Here is a 25,096-nt window from a genome sequence, read left to right on the forward strand (position 1 = left end):
ATTTTTGTTTGAGAAGTTCATGCTACAACAGAAACTCGATGGCCAGTCTGCGGGCAACGCACGATGTTGGCTTGGTCGAGGTGGCTTGACATGGGATGAAAAGCGAGCCAAGACCACGGGACGACCCTGCGGCAAGTCCTTCGGCAGCCTGACAACGGCAAAGAACAGTCCTCAAGAGCCCGTACGCCGCTTAGTGTGCAGTCGCCTGAAGATCGCTTCCTAGTCCGCCCAAACTGCTTACCTTTCTGTAAGGTAGAGTGCGGAACCTTTAAAACTCCGGCAGAACCAGACTCTCGGTGTCGACCACTTGCAGTGCTATAATGAGATATGTATGAACAACAGTTCATAGAATACACCGACCTCATTGCAAATACAAACGTTTTGTAACCAATCAATGAGTCAATTGTTTGGCTCGGAAGCAACTTGCACCCGGGCATTGCCGACATGGTGACTGATTATGTATATACAACGTGTACTCTTCCCGGTTATTCTAGATTGCATCATGGCATGTCTTAATCAAGGCTTATTTGTCATATATCGAAATACCTTGTAATAAAGCCTGCAGTTGCGATTACGAATAGATTTTGATCTAATTCCAGGAGGAACATTCAAGGAAGTGTGGCAAAGACAGCCGACCTTACCGACTAATGAATTATAAAATACAATCCATGTCTAATAACATCCATAACCGCAAACCGATAAAGCCGATTGTTAAAATGCACCATCTGGCTTTGTCCACATTTTTCACCAAAAGGATTCGTACATGTCAGGCTATCAGCTCATGGGCCCAGGGTACTGCAGGACCATCCCACAGTACATTTGCAACTTGAATCTGCCCACAGCGGCAAAGCGGTCAGATCTCAGATGCAATCAAGCGAGTGCAGAAGATAGAGGAACTATATCAAGGCTTCATTGGCTGGGAGGGGGGATAGGGAGGGCATAACACCCAGCCCGAACTTCAAAGGTTGCGGGGCCCTGTTGGACACCTCGACTCCAGACCCAATCAGTGCAACCTATTTGAGTCCAGCTGCAGATGCAGGTCTTAACTGTTGGGGCCTGAGCGGCTCAGTCGAACTTTTGATAGGGTCTTGGAGAGGACCTGGCCCGTCAGACCTAGACATTCCATGGGCAACAGACTTAGTAGATGCAGCCCAGGCTGCATGGAAAATTAGAAACGGACAGCTGCAGAAACTTCGACTTGAGGGGGGAACGGGGTAAAGGGGTTAGCATCTGACCATGCATTCTTTTCGTCCTGACGTTTTCCTATTAAATATCCTCCTTCTGAATTGCTTCTTTACAAACTTGCGACTTAGGAAGAGGCATCCTTCACTGCGGTATGACCGACTCCCGCCAATCCGACGGCGGTTGCCTTTCCGCCATATGCTCTTGCTTCAAGAGACGAGAGAAACCGCGCCATGACGTTTCCGGGTCTCCTTCGACCGGTGTTGATGTCCTACCAGCGTCAAAATCGGCTGACGATGGAAAGTCTGAGCCTACAGACCCCAAGGTCGTACGCCGTGATCCAGTACTAAGCGTCTCACGCGCGACATCATCTACTGGTAATGCGGATGGCCCTTCACTCCTTCCTGCTTCCAACGTTCCAGGACCATCTGCATTGAACGGCTCTACTTCAACCGTTAATTTATGGCAGGAAGCATGCAAGAAGGTGAACGTGAAAACTCAGATATGGATCGCCAGTCTTCCTCCACCGAGCAATGTCCAGAATCCTGCAAGTGAGTTGGCGGAGTTCGTTCGAGCTAGCGAAGAGAAACACAAGCAAGAGTCGTTGAAGCTCAAATCCGGCGACCGAGAGATTCTGTGGAGGGATTATGCGAATAAAGTTATCCCTGTGGTGACTGCGATTGGAAATATTGCCATCAACTTTGCCCCTGCGCCCTCTAACGCCGTGTGGTCAGCTATCAAGGTGCTTCTGGCGGTATGTGTTGCAGCAAAGCATAAATACACTTTTGCCAATACTACGATCTAATGATCTTGCAGGCCCACGTATCTGAGCGTGAGGATCTTGTGGCTATTATGGGATGCACCGACATAGTCCTCTGCCTCGTGAGGCGCGGTAGAGTGTACGAGAAGGTCTACATTGGGAACTCCATGTCGCCTAGGCCGCCTTATCAGGAAGATTTGATGACGAAGTTGGTTGAAGTATACGCGAAATGCTTGGAGTTTCTTGCTTTTGTCTACGAAGAAATGGAGCATGGTCATTTGCGTCGATTCTTCGACGCGCTCGTTGACCCCGGTTATGGCGAAAACCGGCTATCAGCAGTGAGAGCACTTGAGCAGGAACTTGAGCTTGCAACTCGCCCTTGCAAGGCTACAGCAGATGATGAGCATCGAAGATTGCTTGAAAATCTTGAAGAACCGATCAAGCGTACCGACAAGAATGTCATGGATATTCTTAAGGTGCTTGATAAGCATGAAAGAGACAAGGCTATGGAATACGTCAGTGTAATTCCAGTCGGATCTCATCATAACGAAAAGGTCGAAAAAAGAACCAAGGGCACATGCGAATGGTTGGTCAGCCATTCTAAATTCCTTGAATGGGAAGACTCTGATTGCACTCCGGTGTTTTGGTTGCGAGGCGATAGTAAGTATTTAGGCCCGAGGGCTGTTGTGTGTAGTTCCCAACTGACCACGGCTCTGTTCTGCAGTCGGTACGGGAAAATCGTTCCTATCTTCGAAAGTAGTTGATCATTGTCGGATTCACGACAAACTCCAATTTCACAGTGGGCACAGCCTGGGTCTCGCCTTTTTCTACTGCAATAGCTCTGATCAGAGTCGGCAAAGCATTCAATCCATTCTACGAAGCTACATCCGACAACTAGGCGAGGTGAACGGTCATCCTGAGAGCATTCATGAGACATTATTCAACCTATACCAGAGAAAACAAATTCAGAGCGATATCACGCTCCAAGAATGCGAGACAGCGTTGGTAGAGATGATAAACAGTTACCCTCGAACTGTTCTGATACTCGACGCCTTGGATGAGTGCAAGAAAGACACGAGACGGCAGATTGTTCAGCTCTTCAAGCGTTTAGTGGAGAAAACCAATAGTTGTTTGAAGATATTCATCGCCAGCCGTCCAGAGCACGATATCAGTGACCATCTGAGATCATTCCAAGAGCTGAGGGCGACGATCATAATCAACACTTCTGATAATCAGGGCGACATCGAGAAGTTTGTCCATACAGAGGTGGACAACTTCACTGTGGACTGGAGCCCTGAAACCAAGCAGGTTGTTAAAGAGAAGCTTGTGAAGAAGAGCAAGGGAATGTGAGTTCTAGCTCCCACACTATCCTTACCTACTTAAGCTGACTGGAAAAAAACTAGGTTCAGATGGACTTACCTGCAATGGGAACAGCTCAAGGAGTTCGAGACCAATACCACTGTCAAAGCCAGGCTTGGAGACCTTCCCAAAACTCTGACCAAAGCCTACGATGAGATTTGCGATAAACACGAACCTGAGAGCTTTGAGCGTTTCATGCTGCAGCGAGCGGTGAGATGGGTTATGTGCGCCCGCCGGCCGTTCGACAGTCGCACATTGCTGTCAGCCATTCAAGTGGAAAGCGAACAGATGCATGGAGACGGCATGAAAGCTCACGACAAGTCAGATCTCACCGAGAAAATGTTGGAGACTGTCTGTCAACATTTGATTGTGAGGGACCCCAAGCTCGAGGTCTGGAGGTTTTCCCATGCATCGGTCAGAGAATACTTTGAAGATAAGAAGAAAGAGCGGTGGGTCAAAGACGCACCAGCGGAGGTAGCAATTGTCTTGATCAACTGCTTGAGGGATTGCTGCGCAGCTTACTCCTCTATCTGGCCACCCTCAGATGTTGACGACGACGACGACGACTCACGGACCCTCCAGGAAGGCTGTGGCACGCATTCAGATAGTTGGTACGAGGCAGGAGGAGCGGACCTTGACCAACCTTTAGATCCTCGTCATCCGCTTCAAGCGTACATTCGACTGAACTGGCTCACACACACCCACGATCTTCCAGAACAAGATGACAGAGCTGAAGACGTAGCCCTTGCTTTGAAACAATTCCTGGGCGAAGAACGACCTCCGTGTTCATCGAAGGAGTATCAGGTATTTTGCAGCCGCGCCATCGAACCTGCTCAATGGCTTTTTTACACACCTATGTCGAAACAGGTCAGGCCAGTTACCAACTTCGCCTTTGGCATTGTGGCAATGGGACTTCATCGGTTCCTGCCTGAGTGGTGGAACGAAGGCCTCGACCTTCCCTCGTTGGTAAATGAGGAAGGTCTGGGCCTGCTGCAAATTGCCACCCATTTTGGCCACTACGACCTCTGTCAATTTCTAATCAGTCGGGGTTGTGACGTCAACGCATCTTTTGACGCCCTTGATTACGGCCCTCCGTTGTGGATATCAGTAAACCGACGAGAGATCGATGTCATGGAGCTGCTCCTCAAGAACGGTGCAAACATGGACTGCGTCCTCAAAGACCAAACTCTGGCTTGTCTGGCAGCGGAGAATGGATCTGGGTGCTGCACTATTCTACTGGAGAATGGTCTGGATCCCAACATGAAGTGTAATACCGATGATACCGGTGGATCGGGGGGGTGCCGTTTCGGTTGTGCCCTGTCGAGGGCTGCTTTTAATGGCGATCTCAACACCATTAAAGCCCTGCTTGACAAGGGAGCAGAAGTCAACCCGGAGAACCTCAAAGACAGCTATGGAAGTCCCCTGACTTCTGCCATATTCCATGGCCGTCTCGAAAGTGCTCGCTTTCTTCTAGAAAACGGTGCAAATGTCAACGACCAGTTCAGATACGGGAACTTTGGCTGTCCTCTGATTGCTGCTATACGCGTTGGAGAGCCCGAATGTGTTCGCCTTCTCCTAGAGCGCGAAGCCGATGTCAACGCCATGCCGGAAGGTGGCGAATATGGAAGTCCCCTGGCAGCTGCTGTATCGATGGCAGACGTGGATTTTGCTCGGTCACTGATTCAACATGGCGCTGACGCCAAGGCAGAGCTGAGGTTTGGAAAATATGGTAGTCCATTGGCAGCTGCTGTATGGAGGGGAGACGTGAATTGTGCTCGGTTACTGATTGAACATGGCGCTGAAGTCAATGCATATTTGGAGTTCGGAGAATATGGCAGTATTCTGTCTGCTGCAATATTCGGGTGGTCCTCGTCTGAGTCGTCTCTTGTTATGATCAAGTTTCTTGTTGAAGAAGCAAAGGCAGATTTAGCTCAGCTTGCCTTTGTACGGCCCAGGAGAAAGGAGGATATAATCTGGGAAACAAGGAGAGAGCGATACGGAAGTATCGACGGAGCAATGAGGCAAAGAACCAGATATCGAAAACGGCGACGCGAGATGGATATGACAGCGTATCTTGTACAGGAGCTCCAGATCGAGAGGCAAGTGTTGATCAGCCTCGGTATTCCCCGAAGGGACTTGCCACCCGATATAGATGCTACGGCCGACATCGAGTATGAAGAAACGGATATGTTTGATTGGCTTTTCGAGAGTGACTGGAAGAGTGGGAGCAGATCGTTTGGGTTCTGGTTGCGATGACTGCTGGACGCGCCCCATCGCACGCAAGATCGTTTTCAAGTTGTTTTGTGGGTGAAAGTTGATTCTCACTGGGATTTCACCGCCGCCTTTACCAAGGCTTTGATCTAAGACATTTTCGCTAAGAACATCTAGCTGGGGGAGACCATATTGTGATAGTTACTATTAGGTAGAATAGCAGATGTAGTGAGTTTCGTCGTTTGTTGTGGGGGCAAACTTTGTTAAAAATTTACCCAAAGCTTTCTACGATCTACGTGAATAAGACTGCAGTGTTGCTCCAAAGGCTGTCGGAGAAAAAGTCCATTACTGACTTGGTCGATCAGATGGCCGGAAGCTGAAGCCAAACCTCCTCCACAGCACCGTTCAGCTTTACAGAGGTCCCCGTTCCAGTCGTATCTACACTGAACTCCCAATCAGTAGACTCAACTCTGTACTCTTCAATGAGACTTTCCAAAGTCTGTGCCTGTTATTAGGAAGATAGACGTGGGATATCTGTGTTATCAGATACTAGTGGGCATAACTATGATAAGAAGCACTTGAGGCAGTAAGAGCTGCAGCCCAGAGCACAGCCGTGGCGTATTATGAATCTTTATATGGGTGGTTTCACTGTGTAGACCCTCTGTTTCTTCAAATGGAATATCGCGAAGTGTGCCGCCTACACTCAAGGCCAGACTGGACAAGGCTCGCAATATTCCACTCAGGAATCATTTACGGTTCCTCAGACATTATGAGACTTTCTTAAGTGGCCACTGGACCGGCTGTGCCCTTTTTCAGAAACTTACATACGGTATGAACTAGTGGTATTCATGATAGAATTTGGATCGAGTCTGCTGTCCATTGATACTAAAATCCAGTTCCAGGGTCCTTTGTAGTCTAGCGCCAAGACTTCGCTGAAGAACAACGACCGACAGGGAGTAACCAACAACCAAGGACCAACCCTTCACACGAGAGGTCCCAATTGGACCGCATATGAAGTTGTGGATCATATCAACCAATTCTCGTACCCATCGGCCCTTCTGAGGGTCTCAACAGCGCCCTTGAACCCGAATCTGGAAACCAATTCTTGGAGCGACCCAGATTCTATTCAAGGTCTTAGCAACATGCTCGCTTTCTCCTGGATCACTGAGATGGGTAGGCATGCTCATACAGAGAAAGGAAACCGGATTCATAGTGTCAAACCAAACTTTCAGCGCACTCACGGCGGACCTCAGAAAGTCTCTGATGAGAACATGTTGCAGATTCAAGCCAGGATACTGTACCCGTGAGTTCATTTTGACTTCAGCTCTTGATGGTGAATGAGTGATCATACCCTTGCGCCGTTCGTGGACTTATACGGACTACGCTTGCAATCACTTCAAGGTTTACCCATAAGGAAATAAGCTTCTTTGGGCAGGTGAATACCTTATTTGGGTGGGGTAATATGAGGCAACGGTTCCATATCCTACAACTGGTTAGATCGATGCAATCCAATTCTCATGTGTCAAAGGCTCAGGGCTCACCAGATGCATAAGTAGCAGCAACTACACCGACTTCCAACAACCCAAGTAGACATTTGTACATCAATTCCGCCACTTCGTCTCTTTGACTACCTCTCACCACTCAGCGTGTTATCTACCACCCTCTACACTCCAAGTTCCTCTCCAAAAAGTCAGCCAAAATCCTCACAACTAATTTCACCATGTTCTCTCGCCTCTCCAAAACCGACAGCACCAAGCCTCTAATCAACAACGACCCCACAAGCGAGTCTCAAACCAGCCCCGCGCCAAAGAAATCTTTGTACCGCAGATTCCAAGACTCCAAAAGAGGAGAAATCTCAGACGCCGACGTCCTAAAGTACACCGGCATGAGCAAAGACACTCTGAACGGGTGGGCGGCAGATCGTCCCGGCGTGGGCGGGAACAGGGCGGCGGGGAGCATCACGACCGGTAGCCCGTCGGGCCTGGGTGGTATGATGGCCGAGACCGGGTACGGCGGCTGGGGTACGGACGCGAATGGGACGCCAAAGTTTCCACCCGCGACAAGGTCCGAGAATCAAGAGTCCGGCGATGCGGCGGCTGGAGGTTTGGCTCAGGATTGAGATATAAGCCCGAAATAATTGGATAGATATGGAGGCTTGCAATAGGAAGGGCCGCGAAGCTCCAACTCGCAGTCTCCTACCACCTCTCAACCAATCCACCACGACGCCATATACACTTCAGCTGCTGTTCATATCCTCTCCTCATACCCTCGCCTCGGAAAAGGTAGACCATGGTCGAAACCTCTCCTAGACGTATAAACGAGGTGCTGGTTCACCGCTCTATCCATCCACTCATCGTGAGCCACCTTAACTCACTCTTAGCAGGTACCTCACTGATCGCACCTTCTCCCTGAACACACAATAATCCCATATATACCACCTCACCTCCGTTCCAGTCACCAGCCAGCAGGCGCCCCCTCGGGGGTCAGGTCAAAACTGGCTGGTTGGCGGAGTGGTTGAAGCCCACGAACAGCCTACTCGGTGAAGGCTCAGAGGTCCCGTGTTCGAGTCCCAGCATGAGCACCAGAGATGTAGTCCCCATTCGCCACCGGGGGGGTGAACTCTTTTTTTTTTTTTTTTTTTTTTTTTTTTTTTTTTAATTTTTGGGCATTTCTGATAGTTCGAACGAAGAGTTTACTTTACCCATGGTTGGGTGGGCATGCACTAATCTGGGAGCTCGAGGTGATGAAAACCTATCTCAGACTACCTGGGCAGTCCGTCACATCAATAAATGGGATGTTACTTTATGCAATTGTGGTTGGTTGTTTGGTCTATGTATAAGCCCCCTCTCAAGATGTCTTGCTAGTCTGTCGTGCCTACCAGCAAGCCTCATCACGCCTTAGGCCTACTCGAACCATTGATTTTGTGGTACCATCCTGCCTGCAACCAACACTCGCTCGTCTTAGATGTTAAGCAGCTACACAACTCTCAGTTGCGTGCTTCGCGCGAAAGCTACCACCACTTGAAGTGTCATCAACGTCCTCAACTTGCGGCTCGTCATTTCCAGCCACTCTTATTTCCAGTTGTTCAATCCCGCCCAAGGATCACTGTTCTGTTGAGGCTGAGCTGACCGTGGGTGCGCACTAGAAGGGTAGGCACTTTGTGGGTTTTGCTGCGGATAGTTTTGTTGTTGCTGTTGCTGCTGTTGGTAATCCTGCTGGCCGTAGAAAGTCTGCTGAGGGCCCAATGGTGGAGGACCAGGAGGCGGAGGCGGCGGAACGAACCCGGCAGGCATTTGTTGCTGTTGTTGCTGTGGGTTAGGGAAACTGCCGTACTGCTGGTTCTGATTGAATGAGGTCTGCGTTGGCGGGGGCGAAGCCGGGCCTCGCAAGACAGTTGGGCCAAAAGTGGACTGGTGGGGAGGCGGTGATGTTGGGCCGGGAGTGCGGCCGTACTGACTCGGATTGTATGCTGGCTGGCCGTATGTATTCGCCGGCTGAGGCGTGTAAGATTGCGAGGTGGGAGGGGCGGCGAAGCTCGGGTATTGCTGCTGGTTCGGAGGCGGAGACTGAGGGACTTGGTACTGACCCGAAAAGTTGGTCTGGGGGTATCGCGGAGTCGAGTTGTTGGCGAAGTTCAAAGGCGACGGCGTTGGCCGGTTCGAGGCGGGCTTGGGTGACGACACAGGAGGCTCCATGGACATACGCTCCATCAAACCCCTCAGACGCTCGCGCTCCAGCTCAGCATGTGCGTCTTTACGAGTCGACCGCTCCTGCTCAATGCTGTTGAGGAGTTGAGCCCCCTCAGACCGCCTGTTGTTGACGAACGTATCGACGTTCTTCTCAAGGCTTTGTACGGTCTCCTTCATCTCAGCATACCAAGTCTTGGCACCTTGAAGACCAGCCTCTAGGTCGAGGAACTCCTGATACGCCCGCTTGTACTTGTTCATGACCGATGTCCTTTGGCGTTGCACTGTCTCGTACTTGCTCTGCTCCGAACGGACCCGCTTGTCCTGCAGCAGTGTGTTGAAGCTGGTTGTCAAGTCCTTCATCAAGGCGGACTGCTTGTGATTTGCCTGTAGCAATCTGTTCTGGTATGGCCGGAACTTTTCCAACTCTGACTGGAAGAGTTGGTTCTCGTAATTGGTTATTGACTTTTTGTTCAAAATCAGAATTTCCGAGATGTCGTCGTTGTGAACCTACGGATGTTAGTGCATTGTTCGGCTTTCTGCAAGGACTTCAATGAACAAACCTTTTCCTTGAGGTCTTTCAACACTTGATTGCGTTCTCTTTTGATCAGGTTCAACTTCTTCATGATCTCTTCCACTTTGTGGATTTGGTCAACGACACTCGGGCCCCCTTCGTCAAAGTCGACATCCAGCAGGTTTGGCTCGTTGCCCAAAGGACTCGTAACATTGCTCGATTTTCCGCGCACCTTGCTGACGGCATGTTGAAACAGGGACTCGATACTTCCGTGGGAGGCTGCCGCCCTCATCTCCTCGAATTCGACTTCATTTTGCCGTAATTTTGCCGCTAGTTGATTGTCGCTTCTCGCTGCCTCTTCCAACGCTTCTCGGTAGTTCCTGATATCGCTTCGCAGAGTTGATGTTAATCTCGAACTCGGTTGCTGGGTCCATTCGTTCTCGTATTTGGATCGCATCTTCTCGCACACACTTTCTTCCATATCCAGTTGTTTCGTGTTCTTATCCAGTGTGTTCACAATGATATCCTTGTCGGATCTCAAGATATCGAAAATGGCGGCGGGATCTTCATGCCCCGCAACATCCTCACACCAAGTCCTGAACTCTTCATCTGGCATGATTTCTTGATCGACGCCACCTTTGAGAACCTGCAGAGCGCCGGGAAGTCTCAAGTAGTCCAGACTTGCTGCCATTTCGCTGTTCGCCGTGTCCACTCGTTCCGTCTCAGCTCTGATCAATTTGGCCTTCTCCTCATCGTAAAGACTGGCCGATTCCGTCACAGCCAGGGGCACAATCTTGGAGAAAAGGTCGGGTCCAGTAATGCGCTGGATATCTTGGCCGGCGTAGAGCTCGCTGACAGGGATTGGTTTTGACGCAGGAAGCTTCGGGACGGGTGGAAGACTGGCCTCCGCGGGTACGGTTTGATGGTAGATGAAATCGTTATCCTTGCTGAACTCTTTGAGTTTGTCCTGAACAGTCGACAAGTGCCGTTTACTAAACTCGACCAAAAGCCCACCAGTCTCGGCGCTGAGGTTCGAGCTCGGGGGTACTGAGCTTGGGAAATTGGCAGCGATGCGGCTTGCCTCCTTGCCCTGAGTTTCTGCAGCTTGAAGTCTCGCGACAGCAGTTCCATGCTGACCAGCTTCGTCATCGGCGAGGGCCTGGTAGTACTGCGACATGGAGCTCAGGAGGTTGAATTTGACCTAAGTCTGTTAGCAGAGCCACAGCACATGGTTGTAAACCACCCCTGATGGGAGTCCCGAGACACTGTGCTAGCAATCCTTACCTGAACCATGAGAAGCCAGACTTTCTCAAATATGGCCCTATTGAAGTTGTCCTGGACACCCTCAACAGCTTGCCCGTACAAGTACGCTGCCTGGCTGGAGAGCTTGGCTAGCAAGGCCACCTTCTTCTGATCCGCCACTTGCTTCTCTAGGAAAACCTCTTGAGCCTGTGCCAACATGATTGAAATCAGAGTTTTGACGGTTTCGCGGCTAAGGTCGGACGAAGGTGCGTGGAGAAAGTTCTCGTTGATGTAAGTGAACATGCCGGCGGAGGCTTGGAAAGAGTGGTACGCGGCCTTGAGGCCTGACTCCTCGGATCTTGTTTGATGGGCGGCGTGACACGATAGGACGGCGGAGATGTTGAATATTATGGAAGCCTTTTCGAAGGCGAGCGAATATTGGGCCGTCGATTTATGTGTAAAGGCGTCAAACCTGCAAAACACTAGGGGTCAGAATGGTCTAACGGCGCGTTGGGCCGCGAGACGCAGCAGGGGCAGCGGAAGAGATACCAGGTGAAGGAGATCTTGATGTGTTGCTCATCGACAGGAAAGCGCAAGTCGAGAAGCTCGAGCTGGCCGTAGTATCTGTAGAGCATATCGCGACCCGAGGTGCTGTCCTTGCCGGCGCCCCTCACGTCCTGTCGCAGACGATTGAGGGTGGCGCACTCCTCGGCATAGCGTTCAGGATCATCGCCGTATGTATCTCTGATGTAGTCCTTCAGGGGAGTGACCCAGTCGATTTCGTTTGTGGCCTTGAGAGGCGAGGAGATCATGGGCGACTGCGTCATTTTGAAAGAGGGCGACGAGGCCAGCTCCGGAGACGAGGTTTCGGCCCGGGGGAATCGCGGGGATGTCGCGGGGGACAGTGAATCGCAGTCGGAGGGGTGGTTTGCTGTGATGGGTAGCCTCGTTCAAATGTCTTGATGATTGGGTGGCATACGGGGCCTCTTTAGAGGTGGCCTTGGGAAGAAAAAGCGACGGGCTGGAGGTGGACGGATGCAGCTCTCCGGTCAGGTCGCTGGGCAGGTTGCTGGTTGCTGTCTGTCTTGCCGTGGCGGGCGGAGTGCGGGGTGGGGGCGGGCAGCGACGATTGAAGGAGCCCAGAATGGTAGCAGCTTGGTCGGGGGCAGTTGAGAGTCAGTGCACCCAAGCTCAATCGTGAGTACGTACTTCCGACCCTCTGTCGACCTACCTTAATAGGTAGTAAGTCAGGCCAGGCCAGGTACCCGACGAGAGTAGATAGTGCATGTACCTTACGTATGCTCGGTTGCCGATGGGCAGAGAGGCAGACCCGGTTTGTGGTGCCGCTGGCTGCTGATTGATAGAGAAGGATGCCCGCCGTGGTCGGGTAGTTGCTCTCGGCGGCGCTGATGGCGCTGGCTGTGGTCGGGTGGGTTGCTGTTCTGCGGCCGGCCTTAAGTTTTGGTGCCTGTTCAAGATGAGGTGCAGATTGACTGGAGGGTGTTGGTGTGGTAGTACGAAGGCTGGCAACAAATTGTCTTGCAAAGGCGGCAACAATATCGTTGTTTTCCTCTTTCTTTGTTTTTTTCTTTTCGCCTCCCTGGCTATTGCTTGCGAAGGAATGTACCAGACTCGTGTTCCTGTGAGGTCATAATGCTGGGGGACCTGGCGAGATGAGGGACTGTCGGTAATTTAGACAGAGGGCCTAAAGAGGAGCTTCTTGGGAAGGGCGGGGCAGCTTTCGTCTTGCCCGAGATGGCTCGGCGTCGTCAGGCGTCTCGTTTTCGTCTTCAAACACCTAAACACCCCAGGTTGCGCCTCTGGCGGTGGCGGTTCCGGACTGTTGGTGATATATGCTTGGTTGACGAAGCGCCCAGGCCTCGGAGATTGGAGACAAGCAAAAGTCTGCGCCGTCTTTATTCGTCGCCGTAGTCTTGTTGCACTGCTCGGCTTAGCCTCGTGTGAGTGGTGTTGACGTTGGCGCATAACGTGTACCTCACGAATACTGGGAGAAGATGCGTTGGGCTGTCTTACGTAGCCGCCAGGCAGTGAGAATTGTCCACCGCGAGCCGGGGATGTTCCTGGCTTTTTGGCGGGGGCCTAGACGAGGGTACGAACCTGTCCGTCGCACTTGACTCACAAGTGAACTGTGAAGATTCCAGGTTCCTCTTTCGTGACTTTTCTTTAGGCAACTTCTCACACTTCCGTTGCTTCAATCCAAGTGACGACACCTACGCAGGGCGAATAGTGGCAGCTCCCAATGATCCGTCAGTCCACCAGACAATTCAGCCGTAGCAAGGCGCCCTCAACCGACTCTCGATCGGGCATCTATCTGCATCTAGCTAAACGCGCCTATCCCGACTCTCTGGTGCCAATATCACAAAGTAACATCAACACGATGAGACCTCAAATCTACTTGAGGTCCGGGTCCCAATCACCTCACCGTTGATCAGGTTACCTCGCCTATCGCGTCGACATGCCCAAATGGCCTATCCCTCATCTCTGGCGGGATCACAGTGAGACGTTGCCCAATGCAACTCTCCTCCGTCTCTCGCATGCGGCCTCACTCCACCCCCGATAGTCTGCTCCGAGCAGCTCGACCCAGCTAGCTTTGGCATGGCTGTCTCGTGATATCCATGTGGTTCCGTTCAGTTCCACCTTGGCCAGACCGCACCTTCTGCTCATCACGGTCCCATCGCTGCTTACATGTACGTTCCGACTCTGCTGCATGTCAGCAATTCTCTTCTTTACCGACAGAGATGACTTGACCATTACACGTGAGCGGAACGAATTCACCCACACTTCTTCATCTCAACCGAGCAGGAACCTGTAAATGCGCTACAGATACTCGACAGTAGAGAAAGCAGCTTAACCATCAACGACGCGATGCCCCTTCAACATCAGAAGAGTCCATCCGCAATCCCACTAACACTCACAAACACGCTTCACCCAAACTTCGACAACCCACGCTTCCGCAACCACATTGGCCCCGACCTTCATGCAGGTGACGGGCCACCCAATATCCGGACCTCTAGCTACCCCTCTACCCGGGCCTCCCATTGGTCGCCGGCGGCCGGCGCTTCGTGGTCCCACTTTCAGGGACCCGAGCCAGGACCAGGTACCAGGCCCGAACGGCCCGCTCCTTGCAAGGATCCCCGTCTTTCCATTCCTTTGTGGCATTTCTCCCGTTGCTTTCAGTTTCCTGGTGCGCGGCAAAACGCCGTTTCTGCGGCCGGAACCAACCAGCCAGACCCTGAATGCTAAGTGAGCATCACGGCGCTCACATGAATTCTATGCGTCTCATCGTCAAGATCCCTAAGCGCCCCGCGTCACGAGAAGGTCACCTTCTTGGATTCCCTATCTCTCTGGCCGCAATTCACTCCTGCGAACGTAGTTGAGAAAGAAGTTGTTGAATATTGTCTTCATTGATTGGGTGTGGTCCTTTGTAAATAATTTGAGGTGAGTGGCCTCCGCGGGGAGCTGGCTTATCCTTCTTTCCTCCCCTCCTCTCCCCTCCTCCCATCTCTTCTCTCTCTCCTATGGTCTATACTACAGTGTACACTTTTTTCTTAGTCATGTGAATAATACAATCGAGTAAAGCAATGAGGCTCCCTCCATAAACCAAACAAAAATGGGCTGGCAATCTCCTTCCCCCCTTCTGAAGGTCGAGGGCACAAAGAAGCCAGAAACCCAGGGGAAAAAAACCTTGTTAAACACCTGCCATGCAAGATCCTCCAACACTTTTCCGCTTTTTCTATAAGTTCGCGTCTACACCCGCCAAGGCCCGCGCAAGGAGGCCCGAGATATGGTACAAGGACGGAGGACATTAAAGACACCCTCTGACTCACGGCGAGCCACCAAGAGCTCAAGAGTCCTTCTTGGACTCGTCCTTCTTCTCGTCCGTCTTCTTATCCGTTGGTGCCGCACCGTCCTCACCAGGCTTCTGGTGAGCCGGGTGGTTCGTCAGGGTGTGCCACATGGACTTGAGGAAGCCCTCGTTCTTGTGAGTCTCGGAGTCATCCGGGGATGCTGGCTGGGTTCTGCTTTCGGGAATTAGTAAAAACGGGCGTCGACGCATCCTAACGTTAGGATGGTGTGAGGTAGAGAGAGAGGAATGAAGAGGAAAGGCCCGGTGTCGACTGGCTCGCTCGCTCATGGTCTCGCGCAGGAAAAAGGACTCACCCCTGGGGAGTGACGTTCATAATCTTCCGCGCCGTCTTGTCTCCCATCTCGTTCGCCAGCATCTCCACCAGCGTCCGCTGGTTCGCGCTCAGGTACTTGGGCATATTAACCCGGAACTCCACCTTGAGGTCGCCGGAGCCGCCCCGCCTGCCGTTGAGCTTCTTCATGCCCATGCCCGACAGCGTCAGCTTGTCGCCCGTGTTGGTGCCCGTGGCCACCTTGACGTTGACCTGCCCGTCGAGCGTCGGCACCGTGACCTCGCCGCCGAGCATCGCCGTCGTGATGGGGATGCTGGCCGTGTACAGGATGTCCGACCCGGCACGGCGGAACTTGGGATCCGTCGCGACGCGCACAAAGACGTAGAGGTCGCCTTTTTGCGTCCGCATGCCCGCCTCGGCGTTCTTGCCCGTCACGGGCGCGTCGCCCGCGCCGTCGACGCGCAGACGCATCCCGTCCTCGATGCCCGCGGGGATATCGACCGTGATGGTCTTGCGCTCCCTCACGACGCCGTTGCCCGCGCACGACCTGCACTCCGACCCCCGGGGGATCGTCGTGCCCGTGCCGCCGCAGCTGCCGCACGTCGACGCCATCTGGAACCCGCCGTTCATGAAATGCACCCGCGTGCCCGTCCCGTTGCACGACTTGCACGCCGACCGCTTGGTGCCCTGCTTGAGCCCGCTGCCCGTACACGTCCCGCACTCCGTCAGGGGCGTCACCGTGATGGTCTTGCTCGTTCCCTTGGCCGCCTCCATGAAGGATATGCTCGACTGCACCTCAATGTTGTCGCCCACCAGGATCTCCTGCTGGAAGGGGTTCCGTCCGCCTCCTCCGCCGCCGCCGCGGCGTCCGAAGCCCTGGCCGCCCGTGAACGCGGAGAAGATGTCGTCAAAGTTGAAGCCGCCGGCGCCGCCGAAGCCGCCCTGTCCTCCGAACCCGCCGCCGAATGGGTTTCCAGCGCCTCCGAACGGGTCGCCGCCGCCGCCGCTGGGGTCGAAGCCGGCAGCGCCGTACTGGTCGAATTGCTGCTTCTTCTTGGGGTCGGACAGGATTTCGTATGCGCTCTGGATCTCGCCAAACTTCTCCTTGGCTCCGGCATCTTTGTTGGTGTCGGGATGGTATTTCTTCGCTAGGCCGTAGTATGCCTTCTTGATGTCGCCCGCAGATGCTGATTTGTCAACACCCAGGGTCTTGTAGGGGTCGCTCGGTGCGAGGTTGGTGGATGTCGCATGAAATGCCTTGAAAGGTAAACACTCAGCAAGCTGTCTAGACACTTTAGCAAGCGATATTTACTTACACGTTTGGATGAGGGAGCTTGAGATGTCACCCGGGAAGCTAGAGGCTTCGTGGGTCTAACGGTACAAGTGACGGTGTGGATTTGGGCGCGTTTGCAGACCGAATCCTTGAGCTTGGATTGCCTGGAAATACGGCTGGACAGCAGACGGCCCGGTGCCACTGCCTTGGTGAGAATGCTTGCATTCATTGTGAAGCTTGTCGATTCATCTGAAGCAGTATGTCGTAGATTTTAGGGGGTTAAATTGGCCCGGGGATGCGGAAAAAGCATCAACGTCCAAGTGGAACTCTCCCGCAAATTCTTTGCCCTTCGATGCCATTGAAAGACGGGATGATATCAACTTTTTTTTTGGCCCGATGCTAAGCCGAAAGTCGGTGATTGCCTCAGGCACCTGCAGCAAGAAAGGCGCGGGTGAGTGCAGGGGGACCGGGGGTAATTTGGATAGGTAAAATGGGGACAACTGCTGCACCTCAAGCTTCACGTCAGCAATTTGGGATGGCTTTAAGTGGCTCGCGAACAGGCCCCACAGCCCGCAGGTGGAAATTCGCGGCTACTTCTGGGGGATGCGCGTTGTGCGTGCATGAAAGCCTATGGTGCGCCGGGACTCGGAGGAGCAGCCGGGGGGAATTAAGGCGCCAATGTCAAGACTAAATGTAGATTTCTGAAGACTCTTCCGATCCAAAACTCCATATTCCATTACTGTAATAGATCATAACTATGTAAGAAAAAATTGAGACAAAGGGTCTAGCCTTTGTCGTCTATCGTCATGGGGGGTTTCCTGCCCATGGTGAGGTATCATTATGCAGTTCGAAATCGCCCAAATGGCCGGGCGTGGCTCTATGCTCCGGTGACACACAAAGACACCCGTTAACCAACTTCTTTCGATGCGTTTAATTCCCAAATAGTAGTCGTTCCGTCATTAAGGTCTTCAAGTGTCGTGCGATTTCGAATTCGCTCTTCTGTGGCGGTCGCCCTTGGTTATGGCCTGGCTCCTGACTTTGTGAATAAAGTCGACGATGACATCGTTTTCTTGTATGCCGACACCATTGAAGTGTTTCCGTACCGTCATCGCCAGTTGCTCTTTGCTCTGCCTTCTATTCTCCTTCTTCCGGGCCATCGTTGGGGAGTGTAGGCCAATGCCACCGGGTCGCGAAAGGACCAATTGACGGTACGAGCAGGAAAAGGAGGTAGGAGTGTTGAGGTGGTGTTCGCGACGGTACGCATGGAGTGTGTCTCGCTCAAAGGTTTTCCATTGAATCTAGGAAGGACAAAGTTAGCCGGCAGTTTTACAAGGCTGGGATGCCTGCGTGGGTATAGCGAGGTCGAAGGGGTGAGGTGTATTCTTACGCCAGGATTTTGGGCAGTCTCCTTGGCCGGAGCGGGAGCGTCAGCAGAAGCGTTGGCATTCGTGACTTCTCGCAATTGAGACCCCGTCGAACTAGCTACACGGCGAAGCTTGCCATTCGAGTGACTACCAGAGCTAGACGTGTGCTTCTCTTTGGTGTTTGTGTTCTCGGACTTTGTGTCGTCGTGAGCGACCTTGGAAGATTTGGGTGCCATGACGGTAGTAGGGATGAAATAAGGATTTGCCGAGACCGTCGTAGCTGGTTTGGTACAGGTCGTAGGAAATGGAGGAGAGAGGCGTGCTCAGGTATCACATCGTACTCGAGAACGGAGACTGGGAAGAATTTGGTGAGGTGTGGTGAGGGGGGAAGAGAGGCAGGGCCGGGGCGAGAGAGTGGAAGCGTGCGTGGATGCGTGGTGTGGGCGAGAACGGGATTTTTTCTCACGTCATGGCACCAAACAGCCGGCGGTGCCTCTGTTGGTTGCTAGCAGGTTGCCCAGGGCCCTGCCTCCAGGAGCGAGCTGCGGGGCGGCCACTGGCGGCATGGCGGAATTCGGGGTCTGGCGCGAACTCTGAGCAGCGAGCGCTGAACAGTTGGAGAGGCACGAGAGGTTGTGCCTGGAAAAGTTGGGCCCCGTTGCTGGCGTCAATGTGGTGCGACATCGGTACGTACATACACAAAGTCGCTGCTCGAAATGCGATCCCCGACATTCTGCCTGCTTACCTAAGTTACATGCACCTGTCGGCTCCGGAGCAAATTTTCAGCTCCAGCCTAATTGGGATAGCGCAATGGTGGACCCTCCCTCGAGGGTGGAGTTTCCATCGGCCCCTCACCTTTTTCCGCGCTCTCCAACTCCAGACGGCGGCTACCTATTCCCGTTGTCCAGTCCTTTCATTGAACACAACAGATCCTACTATTTCAGACTCGTGGAAGCCAAATGCCCTTCACCAATGCATCCAATCTCGAGGCAATATCAGCAGCTGCGACTTAGAAGATATGTACACTGGAAGCAATGCGTGCCACCGGCCAGTAAACAACACACGGGCTCCGATTGGCAACTTGCCAATCCAGGCAGGGGCAGTAAATCAAGCTCTCGATTGGGAAAGCTTCCGTCCGCCGCAAATCAAAATCACAGAACGCAGTACTTATTCAGCAGAGCTTGAAAATTGAAGGATGTTGTGCGCCCAAGGATTGACGTCTGCTTGCACGGGACAATCCCCTCTCACCAACTCAACCCCAACTTCCCCACATGGAGGGAGGACGACTCTTGGCTGCACGAGCATATCGGCCACATCCGCGAGCACCAAGGGAGCTTCTCCTTCATTCTTGGCCTCCTGATCGAGCCAGGGCATCTCAAGACCTCCAGGGCTCCCGGCCATACAGATACCCGAGTCAACATACGGCCCGCGAGATTTGCCCGGCACGACTGTGTCTGGGTTTCTATCCCCCACGCTGTACGAAACACTAGGTGTGGCTGGCCCAGTAGCTTGGGTTGCCATCTCGCACGTAATTGAATCTATACACACGAGGGTCATCCCGCGTCGAGACGCAGGTGGACCAAGAGACCCCCAAACTTTCTTTCGACGCCAGACTTGAGAGCCCCACGGCGTGCTATCTGCTCTATTCCTCAACTAATATCGAAAATAACTACGGAGTACGCAGGCCAAACATGAGGGAATATCGTCTGCTTTGAGGCCTCGAAATTTCGTCTATTCATTTGACTGACGCCATGGTCCTGCCAAAGGCCGCGAGAAGGGGGGCTGACTACCCAAACGATGCATGATCGGGCATCCTCAGTCGAACGCGCATCAGCGTGTGGATTGGTCAGGTGTTAAACCTGGCCACGGCTCCAATCCGCAAGGACATGCGCAAGTGGCACGCTTTCGATGAGAGACCTGAACCCTCACGACCTTTTGTCCGCCGTAGGCGCCACAAATACCTACCAATGATATTCATCCGAAAAGAAGACTTGATGGCATGACCATACAAATCGTCCAAGGAACCGCAACTCCAAGACCAACACGAACGCCATCAACTTTGCTGTCAGTTCGATATGCTTCCGAACTGTGGCTTGCCAGGGAGATCATTTAGTTGTTACCCTCACCCTTGCTGGCCCACGGCCAGCTTGCGAAGGAGCCCATGTCCCTGCCAAAGTTCACCGTGAGTGGAGCCGACTGTCTGTGGTTTTCCTCCAACAGGCGCTGACCGACGATCAGCTAAATATCCCTGCACCCACCTCCACCACAACTTTTCGCGAGTCGCCTCGGCCCTAGGCTGCAGAGTATGTACAGTTAAAGATGACGGCTACGGAGTATTATCGACATCATCTAGCTGGCAACTTGGGGAGGCGATTCGAAATCCAGCTGGGTCGTCGCCATTTCAAATGAGTTGTATGGTTGCGTGACAACCAGCGGGAAAAGAAAAAGCGTCCTGCGCAGCTACGAAGAACTATTGCGGTGCAGGGTACCAGGGTAGCGAGTCCGAAGATCCATCGTTTCCGAGTCGAACAGCTATTTCCAACCAGTAACCGCTAATCTGTTGACCGAAGCAATGCGACTTGAGCTCATTTGACTGCCGGCATCGATGGAAGTCGGGCGTGGATAGCTGCCCACGAGCAGATTTGGAGTGTTAGTGCCCCGACCAAGAAGGGTCGTGTGCTGCCTTTCCGATTTCAGGGTCTATACCAGATTGGGAACCCATTACGAGATGAGAAGAGCCAAGGTATGAAGAGTGCATCAACGGGGATGGCCGAAGTACCGGCTGAGACTCCGGAAATACTCTTTTGAACGTATCCGTCTGCTTCGATATTGAGACTATGCCGACTTGGAAGATTCACCCACGCCCCACCCGAGAATGCGGTATTTGTTCCTGATGTGCCTCACGCATCTCAGCCTCAGAGCGTGGGGTTGATGACTGGCACAAGATCGACAACGACATGGCATCCGCCTTTGGGTGAATTCGTACGCGTATGATGGGCGGCTAGCTTGGAGTGCCACAACATGGCCCTTTCCGAGCTTTATCAGTGAGTGCTGCAGCTTCGGTTTGATAGCGACAACTTAGACGCGATAGCCGGGCAGTTTGGTAGGTCTGGTGCGACCTGCCACGAGAATAACCACGTGTGGGATTAACGGTGACAGGTGATTGACAGGCAATTTGCAGCAAATTTGTGCTGGTTTTGTGGCGCAACCCTGCCTCTCTTCTGCGTCTTGCTCAACGCTCCGGGCGTACTACGTACTTCTCTCACATTGTCTCACTTTCTGTCAACACAACACCACCCTCGAGGGGAGCAATCTTGCAGCTCTTAGCACCATTGACGCCGAGGTACCACAGAGCGGCAAAGGGTCATGAAGCAAATTACGTGGACAATTGCCCTAATGAGAACGGTCTCGGTGGGAGTTTTGACAGTGTCGTCCGTGGGTAGCTAACCGTCAAATAACGCAGATGCTGGTTGGCAAAGGCTGGCAGCAATAACCCCCAAAGAGAAGCTCGAGAAGTCTTAGGCTACACTGGCGGCCGATCCACGCAACCATGTCGATAGGCCGGGGTAGGGCGCCCCAGAAGGGTGAAGTCCACCGTCCAAGCTCCAGACCGCGCCCATCCCCACACGTCTCGTCTTCTTCAAGTGAGCTACTGAGGGGACTCGAGTCTCACACCGGCCATCCCTGCAGAAGCTAGCCACGCCAGTCACGGACGGCATGGGCATGCTTGTCGTAAGGCGAGCGAGGAGAACTCGGGGGATCTTTGGGGGTCTTCAGACGGGGACCCTCTAGCTCGAAGGGACCAGTCTGTGTTTGCTGTGCTCATCCAGTTGACGGTCGTACGACGACAGAGACCACCACCTGGAAATGTCATGAGAGCACCCTCTCAGCTTGACTGACCCGCTCCATTGCCTCACTACTCGGAACCATGTGGAGCTATTGTGAGAGCAAAACGTCACTGATTCTTCCTTCACCTTGGCTCAACATGGCGGCTTGCCGACCGATATCCGTCGACCAAAAAAGATGAGGCGAGCGACGTGATGAGTTGGGGGGTTCCTGACCCGATATACTTACGGCTTAGTCTTTTCATTATCCACGCCAACCAGATCGATCTCGGCTCCCTCACGGTAGAAGAAAAGCAGGTCAGAAGTGTCCGGTTTCCCACCCGACGAAACGCATTCATGGATTGCAACCAGACCCAGCGGTGGCCGGCAGTCTTGAGCATGTTCAGTTACATTTTCCTCGGCTACGACTATAGCGACGGCTGTTGGAGCGGGATTTTGCGGCCAACCAGGCTTCTGGGCTCATTGCTCTTTTCCTACCTCTCTCTCCGTGTACCTATACAGAGGAAACGTGAGGAGCATGGTGCGGCTGCCTCGGACGGATACCGCACGCTTTTCTTCCATGAGGGTAAATGACGAGGCGCAGGAACGCACATGCACAGGTGGTCACTTGTCAACTTTTATTTTGTCGGGTTCTCGCGAACGGTACCGAAGACCAGGCGGATACCCCCTTCTGCTTACACGGCCTATTGCCCTTGTTCAAGTTCCGATATTGCCCTGCAGCACACTTTCAGAGATGGCCGTTCCCTCGGCGCGTCTATCCTGCCAGAGGCGAGGTACCATGGCAATTATTGCATGTACGGATATACGATAGTAGTGCCCGGCCGCATCATCTTTCCAGTTTCCCCCTCCCCCCTCTCCGAGTGCACCCTCAAAGACCATTCGGTAGACTGTGCCAAGGAAGGGTCTCAAAAGGGGAGTCACCCAAAGTCAAGGAGCATTTCAAACCGCAACATGACATGTTCATCATTACTTACATGTATGTACTCTACGGATACTCTATGTGACTATGTACGGAGTCACGGAGTATACTGCGCAGGAAGGCGCACTAATGAAGGACCCCTCCTCCATGGCGTGGCCCACCACACCTTTTTTTTTTCTGGCATGCTACGGCCCTACCGTGTAGGTACTGCGGTATGTGTGCTCCTGTGGGAGTGCACAGCTTAGTAGCTGCTTGGTCAAGGGCATCTTTCTGCGTTCTGCGCATCGCATCGCATCGCATCGCATCGCCGGCGGGCCTCACACCTTGGCCACACCCTGGGTTCACCGATGATGGCCAGGTTTGTCTGGAAGGGTGGAGGGGGGGAAAGGGGGGGGCACGGGGGGTGGAAGAGAGAACCCGCACACTCTTGCCTGCCTGGCTGCCCTGCCCTGCCCTGCACTGCACAGAATGGAAGCAGAGAGAGAGGGGGAAGCTTACCTTACCTTGGATGCTTGGAGAATCGAGAGGCAAGACTGACGAGAAGGGGGAGTGGGAGTGGGAGTGGGAGGTGGCATAAGACCCCCCACACTCCCACTCTGCGCTCTCGATCCATCTGCCCAGATGGTCAAACGCTTCTTTTTTTGTTTTTCCAATTCAACCCACTTCCCCAGGACTTTGCCGCCATTGCTGCGTACGAAGTATCCATACGGAGTAAACTACTAACACGGTGGACCAGCATCAGCATCAGCACCAAGCACCAAGCACCAAGCACAAACACCACCCACTCACCACCATTCACTCCATTCGACACCTCCACAAGGCCCGAATCTTCAGCGGCAGCAAACATCTTTCTTTCTGCCCTGCCATCCGAGCTTCGAGAAGAAAGACGACATTGTTTCCTGCCTTTCCGTGCCGCCCCCATCTCTCTGTCTCTCTCTCGCGCACTCTCTCTGCCTGTCTCGACATTAGCAACACAAACGCCAGTGTCTGCGCTTCGCGTCCCGTCCAACTACCATCACCCCTTGTTTGGCTTTGCGTTGCACTGCACTGCCGTTCACTGTCCAGCGGGAGCCCTTGCGTCCATCAACTTGGCGAGGTGAAATCTTCTTCAGGTGAGGCATTCCAATCCATTCTGTCTTGTCTCGTTCTCCCTCTCTCTCTATTCACATGTCTCTCCATCATCCGTCGCCTCCTTCCCGCCCTCCATATTTCCTTCTGTTCTCTTCCCGTTCCTTACCATGTCTCCCGGCATTTCGAGTCCAACCCCCCGGGGATTTGAGAGACAATCCCACCTAGTACCCGCCAGACATGCCGCCGTGGATCAGGAACGACAATTTGCCACGTCCACGTCTACCTACGTCCATTCAGCTTCCAGTGCCGGAGACCGTACATTGCTTAGGACCACGAATCGAGCTTAACACGGATTACTCGGGACGATGATGCCTCAGCCGGATGGCATGCGACCAAGCTCCATCGGCTACTATGGCAGCCGCAGCTGCTGCTGTAGTTGTCACAAGCGCTGAACACCGATCCATCTGCCCAGCGGCGCTCCCCGACGTGCAATCGGTCGCCGCTTTCCTTGAGTTTGAGGTACCTACCTTAACCTCAGGTTAGCTGGGGAATGCCACTGACGGACAGCAACGGTTCGCTTCGGTTTACTTCGCACTCAAGGGACCACGCCGTTCGGGGCCAATGTACCCCGAAGCTCCAGGTACCTGATCTTGCACTACAGCCACTACAGTCCACCTCCGCTTCCATCAGCAGATCCCGTACCCGATACAACACCATGTCATCGTCCCGTCTCCCGCCATCCTTTCACTCAAGGTTCACTGTCTTGCTTCTTAGAGGCTGGACCGCCCCGGACGACAGCTTGTGCGACTGGAACGGCGGCGACGCCTCCCCCAGGAAATAGGGAGAGAGAGAGAGCACCAGAGAAAGATCTGAGGAACAGAGAGTCGATGGCGCCAGGCCTGGCTCATGGTTGTTACACGCCCACCCCCTAGGTCGCAACGCTATGGTCCATCTCTATCGCCCTTTCTAGTCCACATCTCCACAGCCCTTCGGCCCCGGTCCACTCCCATCCGCAACCTCCAACCTTGCCGTCTCTTATTTTGTTTTTTTGACACCCACCCCCTCCCCTCTCTTTCGCTCTGTCATGCAGTCCAGCGCTCGTCCATTTTACCGCAACAGGCGGCAGACCCGTCATTAATACTACCATCTCCACCGACATCCACCTGCTAACCATTCCCAGCTGCTTACCTTACCTTGCCTTGCCTGATCTCGCCTCAAGGGTCTCGGTACCTCAACTGAAGGAGCATCTCACTGTTCTCGAGGACTGCGCTCTCAACCGCGACTTTTCCCTCACGCATCGCGCTCTACCTTCTTGCCACGCTGTTGCCGCTACCGTTACCTCTACTGGCCGGTGTTACTTCCTCCCCGTCATGTTTTGAAATTCCTCTCCAATTGGCTTTGGAGAGGCCAACCTAGAAAACTCGAGTGCGATTTTGCGCACGCAGCTTGTATAGTACGAAAACTGAAGAACACGAGACGTCCAGCACCACTGATCCAACTGGACCGACAA

At 53.2% G+C, this 25,096-nt stretch overlaps 7 protein-coding genes across 7 annotated transcripts; 4 read left to right on the forward strand and 3 right to left on the reverse strand.

The window, feature by feature from the left end:
* Window positions 1–1,336: 1,336 nt before the first annotated feature.
* On the forward strand, window positions 1,337–5,557 carry CCOS01_16105 (uncharacterized protein; the record flags this gene model as incomplete). Its single annotated transcript, XM_060464242.1, has 4 exons — window positions 1,337–1,936; window positions 1,999–2,602; window positions 2,667–3,288; window positions 3,346–5,557. The coding sequence occupies 4 exons, from the start codon at window positions 1,337–1,339 to the stop codon at window positions 5,555–5,557; spliced, it is 4,038 nt and encodes a 1,345-aa protein (XP_060305297.1).
* A 1,675-nt stretch (window positions 5,558–7,232) lies between these two features.
* On the forward strand, window positions 7,233–7,631 carry CCOS01_16106 (uncharacterized protein; the record flags this gene model as incomplete). Its single annotated transcript, XM_060464243.1, has 1 exon — window positions 7,233–7,631. One exon carries the CDS (start codon window positions 7,233–7,235, stop codon window positions 7,629–7,631), a length of 399 nt encoding a protein of 132 aa, XP_060305298.1.
* Window positions 7,632–8,583: 952 nt separating this feature from the next.
* Window positions 8,584–11,781, reverse strand: CCOS01_16107 (BRO1-like domain-containing protein; the record flags this gene model as incomplete). Its single annotated transcript, XM_060464244.1, has 4 exons — window positions 8,584–9,708; window positions 9,762–10,913; window positions 10,997–11,426; window positions 11,504–11,781. The coding sequence occupies 4 exons, from the start codon at window positions 11,779–11,781 to the stop codon at window positions 8,584–8,586; spliced, it is 2,985 nt and encodes a 994-aa protein (XP_060305299.1).
* A 2,059-nt stretch (window positions 11,782–13,840) lies between these two features.
* On the forward strand, window positions 13,841–14,218 carry CCOS01_16108 (uncharacterized protein; the record flags this gene model as incomplete). The annotated part of the gene is made up of 1 exon (XM_060464245.1): window positions 13,841–14,218. One exon carries the CDS (start codon window positions 13,841–13,843, stop codon window positions 14,216–14,218), a length of 378 nt encoding a protein of 125 aa, XP_060305300.1.
* Window positions 14,219–14,819: 601 nt separating this feature from the next.
* On the reverse strand, window positions 14,820–16,616 carry CCOS01_16109 (chaperone DnaJ; the record flags this gene model as incomplete). Its single annotated transcript, XM_060464246.1, has 3 exons — window positions 14,820–14,994; window positions 15,137–16,371; window positions 16,431–16,616. The coding sequence occupies 3 exons, from the start codon at window positions 16,614–16,616 to the stop codon at window positions 14,820–14,822; spliced, it is 1,596 nt and encodes a 531-aa protein (XP_060305301.1).
* A 739-nt stretch (window positions 16,617–17,355) lies between these two features.
* On the reverse strand, window positions 17,356–17,987 carry CCOS01_16110 (uncharacterized protein; the record flags this gene model as incomplete). The annotated part of the gene is made up of 2 exons (XM_060464247.1): window positions 17,356–17,685; window positions 17,775–17,987. 2 exons carry the CDS (start codon window positions 17,985–17,987, stop codon window positions 17,356–17,358), a joined length of 543 nt encoding a protein of 180 aa, XP_060305302.1.
* A 4,675-nt stretch (window positions 17,988–22,662) lies between these two features.
* CCOS01_16111 (uncharacterized protein) lies at window positions 22,663–23,092 on the forward strand (the record flags this gene model as incomplete). The annotated part of the gene is made up of 2 exons (XM_060464248.1): window positions 22,663–22,714; window positions 22,749–23,092. 2 exons carry the CDS (start codon window positions 22,663–22,665, stop codon window positions 23,090–23,092), a joined length of 396 nt encoding a protein of 131 aa, XP_060305303.1.
* Window positions 23,093–25,096: the final 2,004 nt, after the last annotated feature.

Source organism: Colletotrichum costaricense (assembly GCF_030867565.1).
Source record: "Colletotrichum costaricense strain IMI 309622 chromosome Unknown Scaffold_27.1, whole genome shotgun sequence".
Classification (NCBI taxonomy): Eukaryota; Fungi; Ascomycota; class Sordariomycetes; order Glomerellales; family Glomerellaceae; genus Colletotrichum; species Colletotrichum costaricense.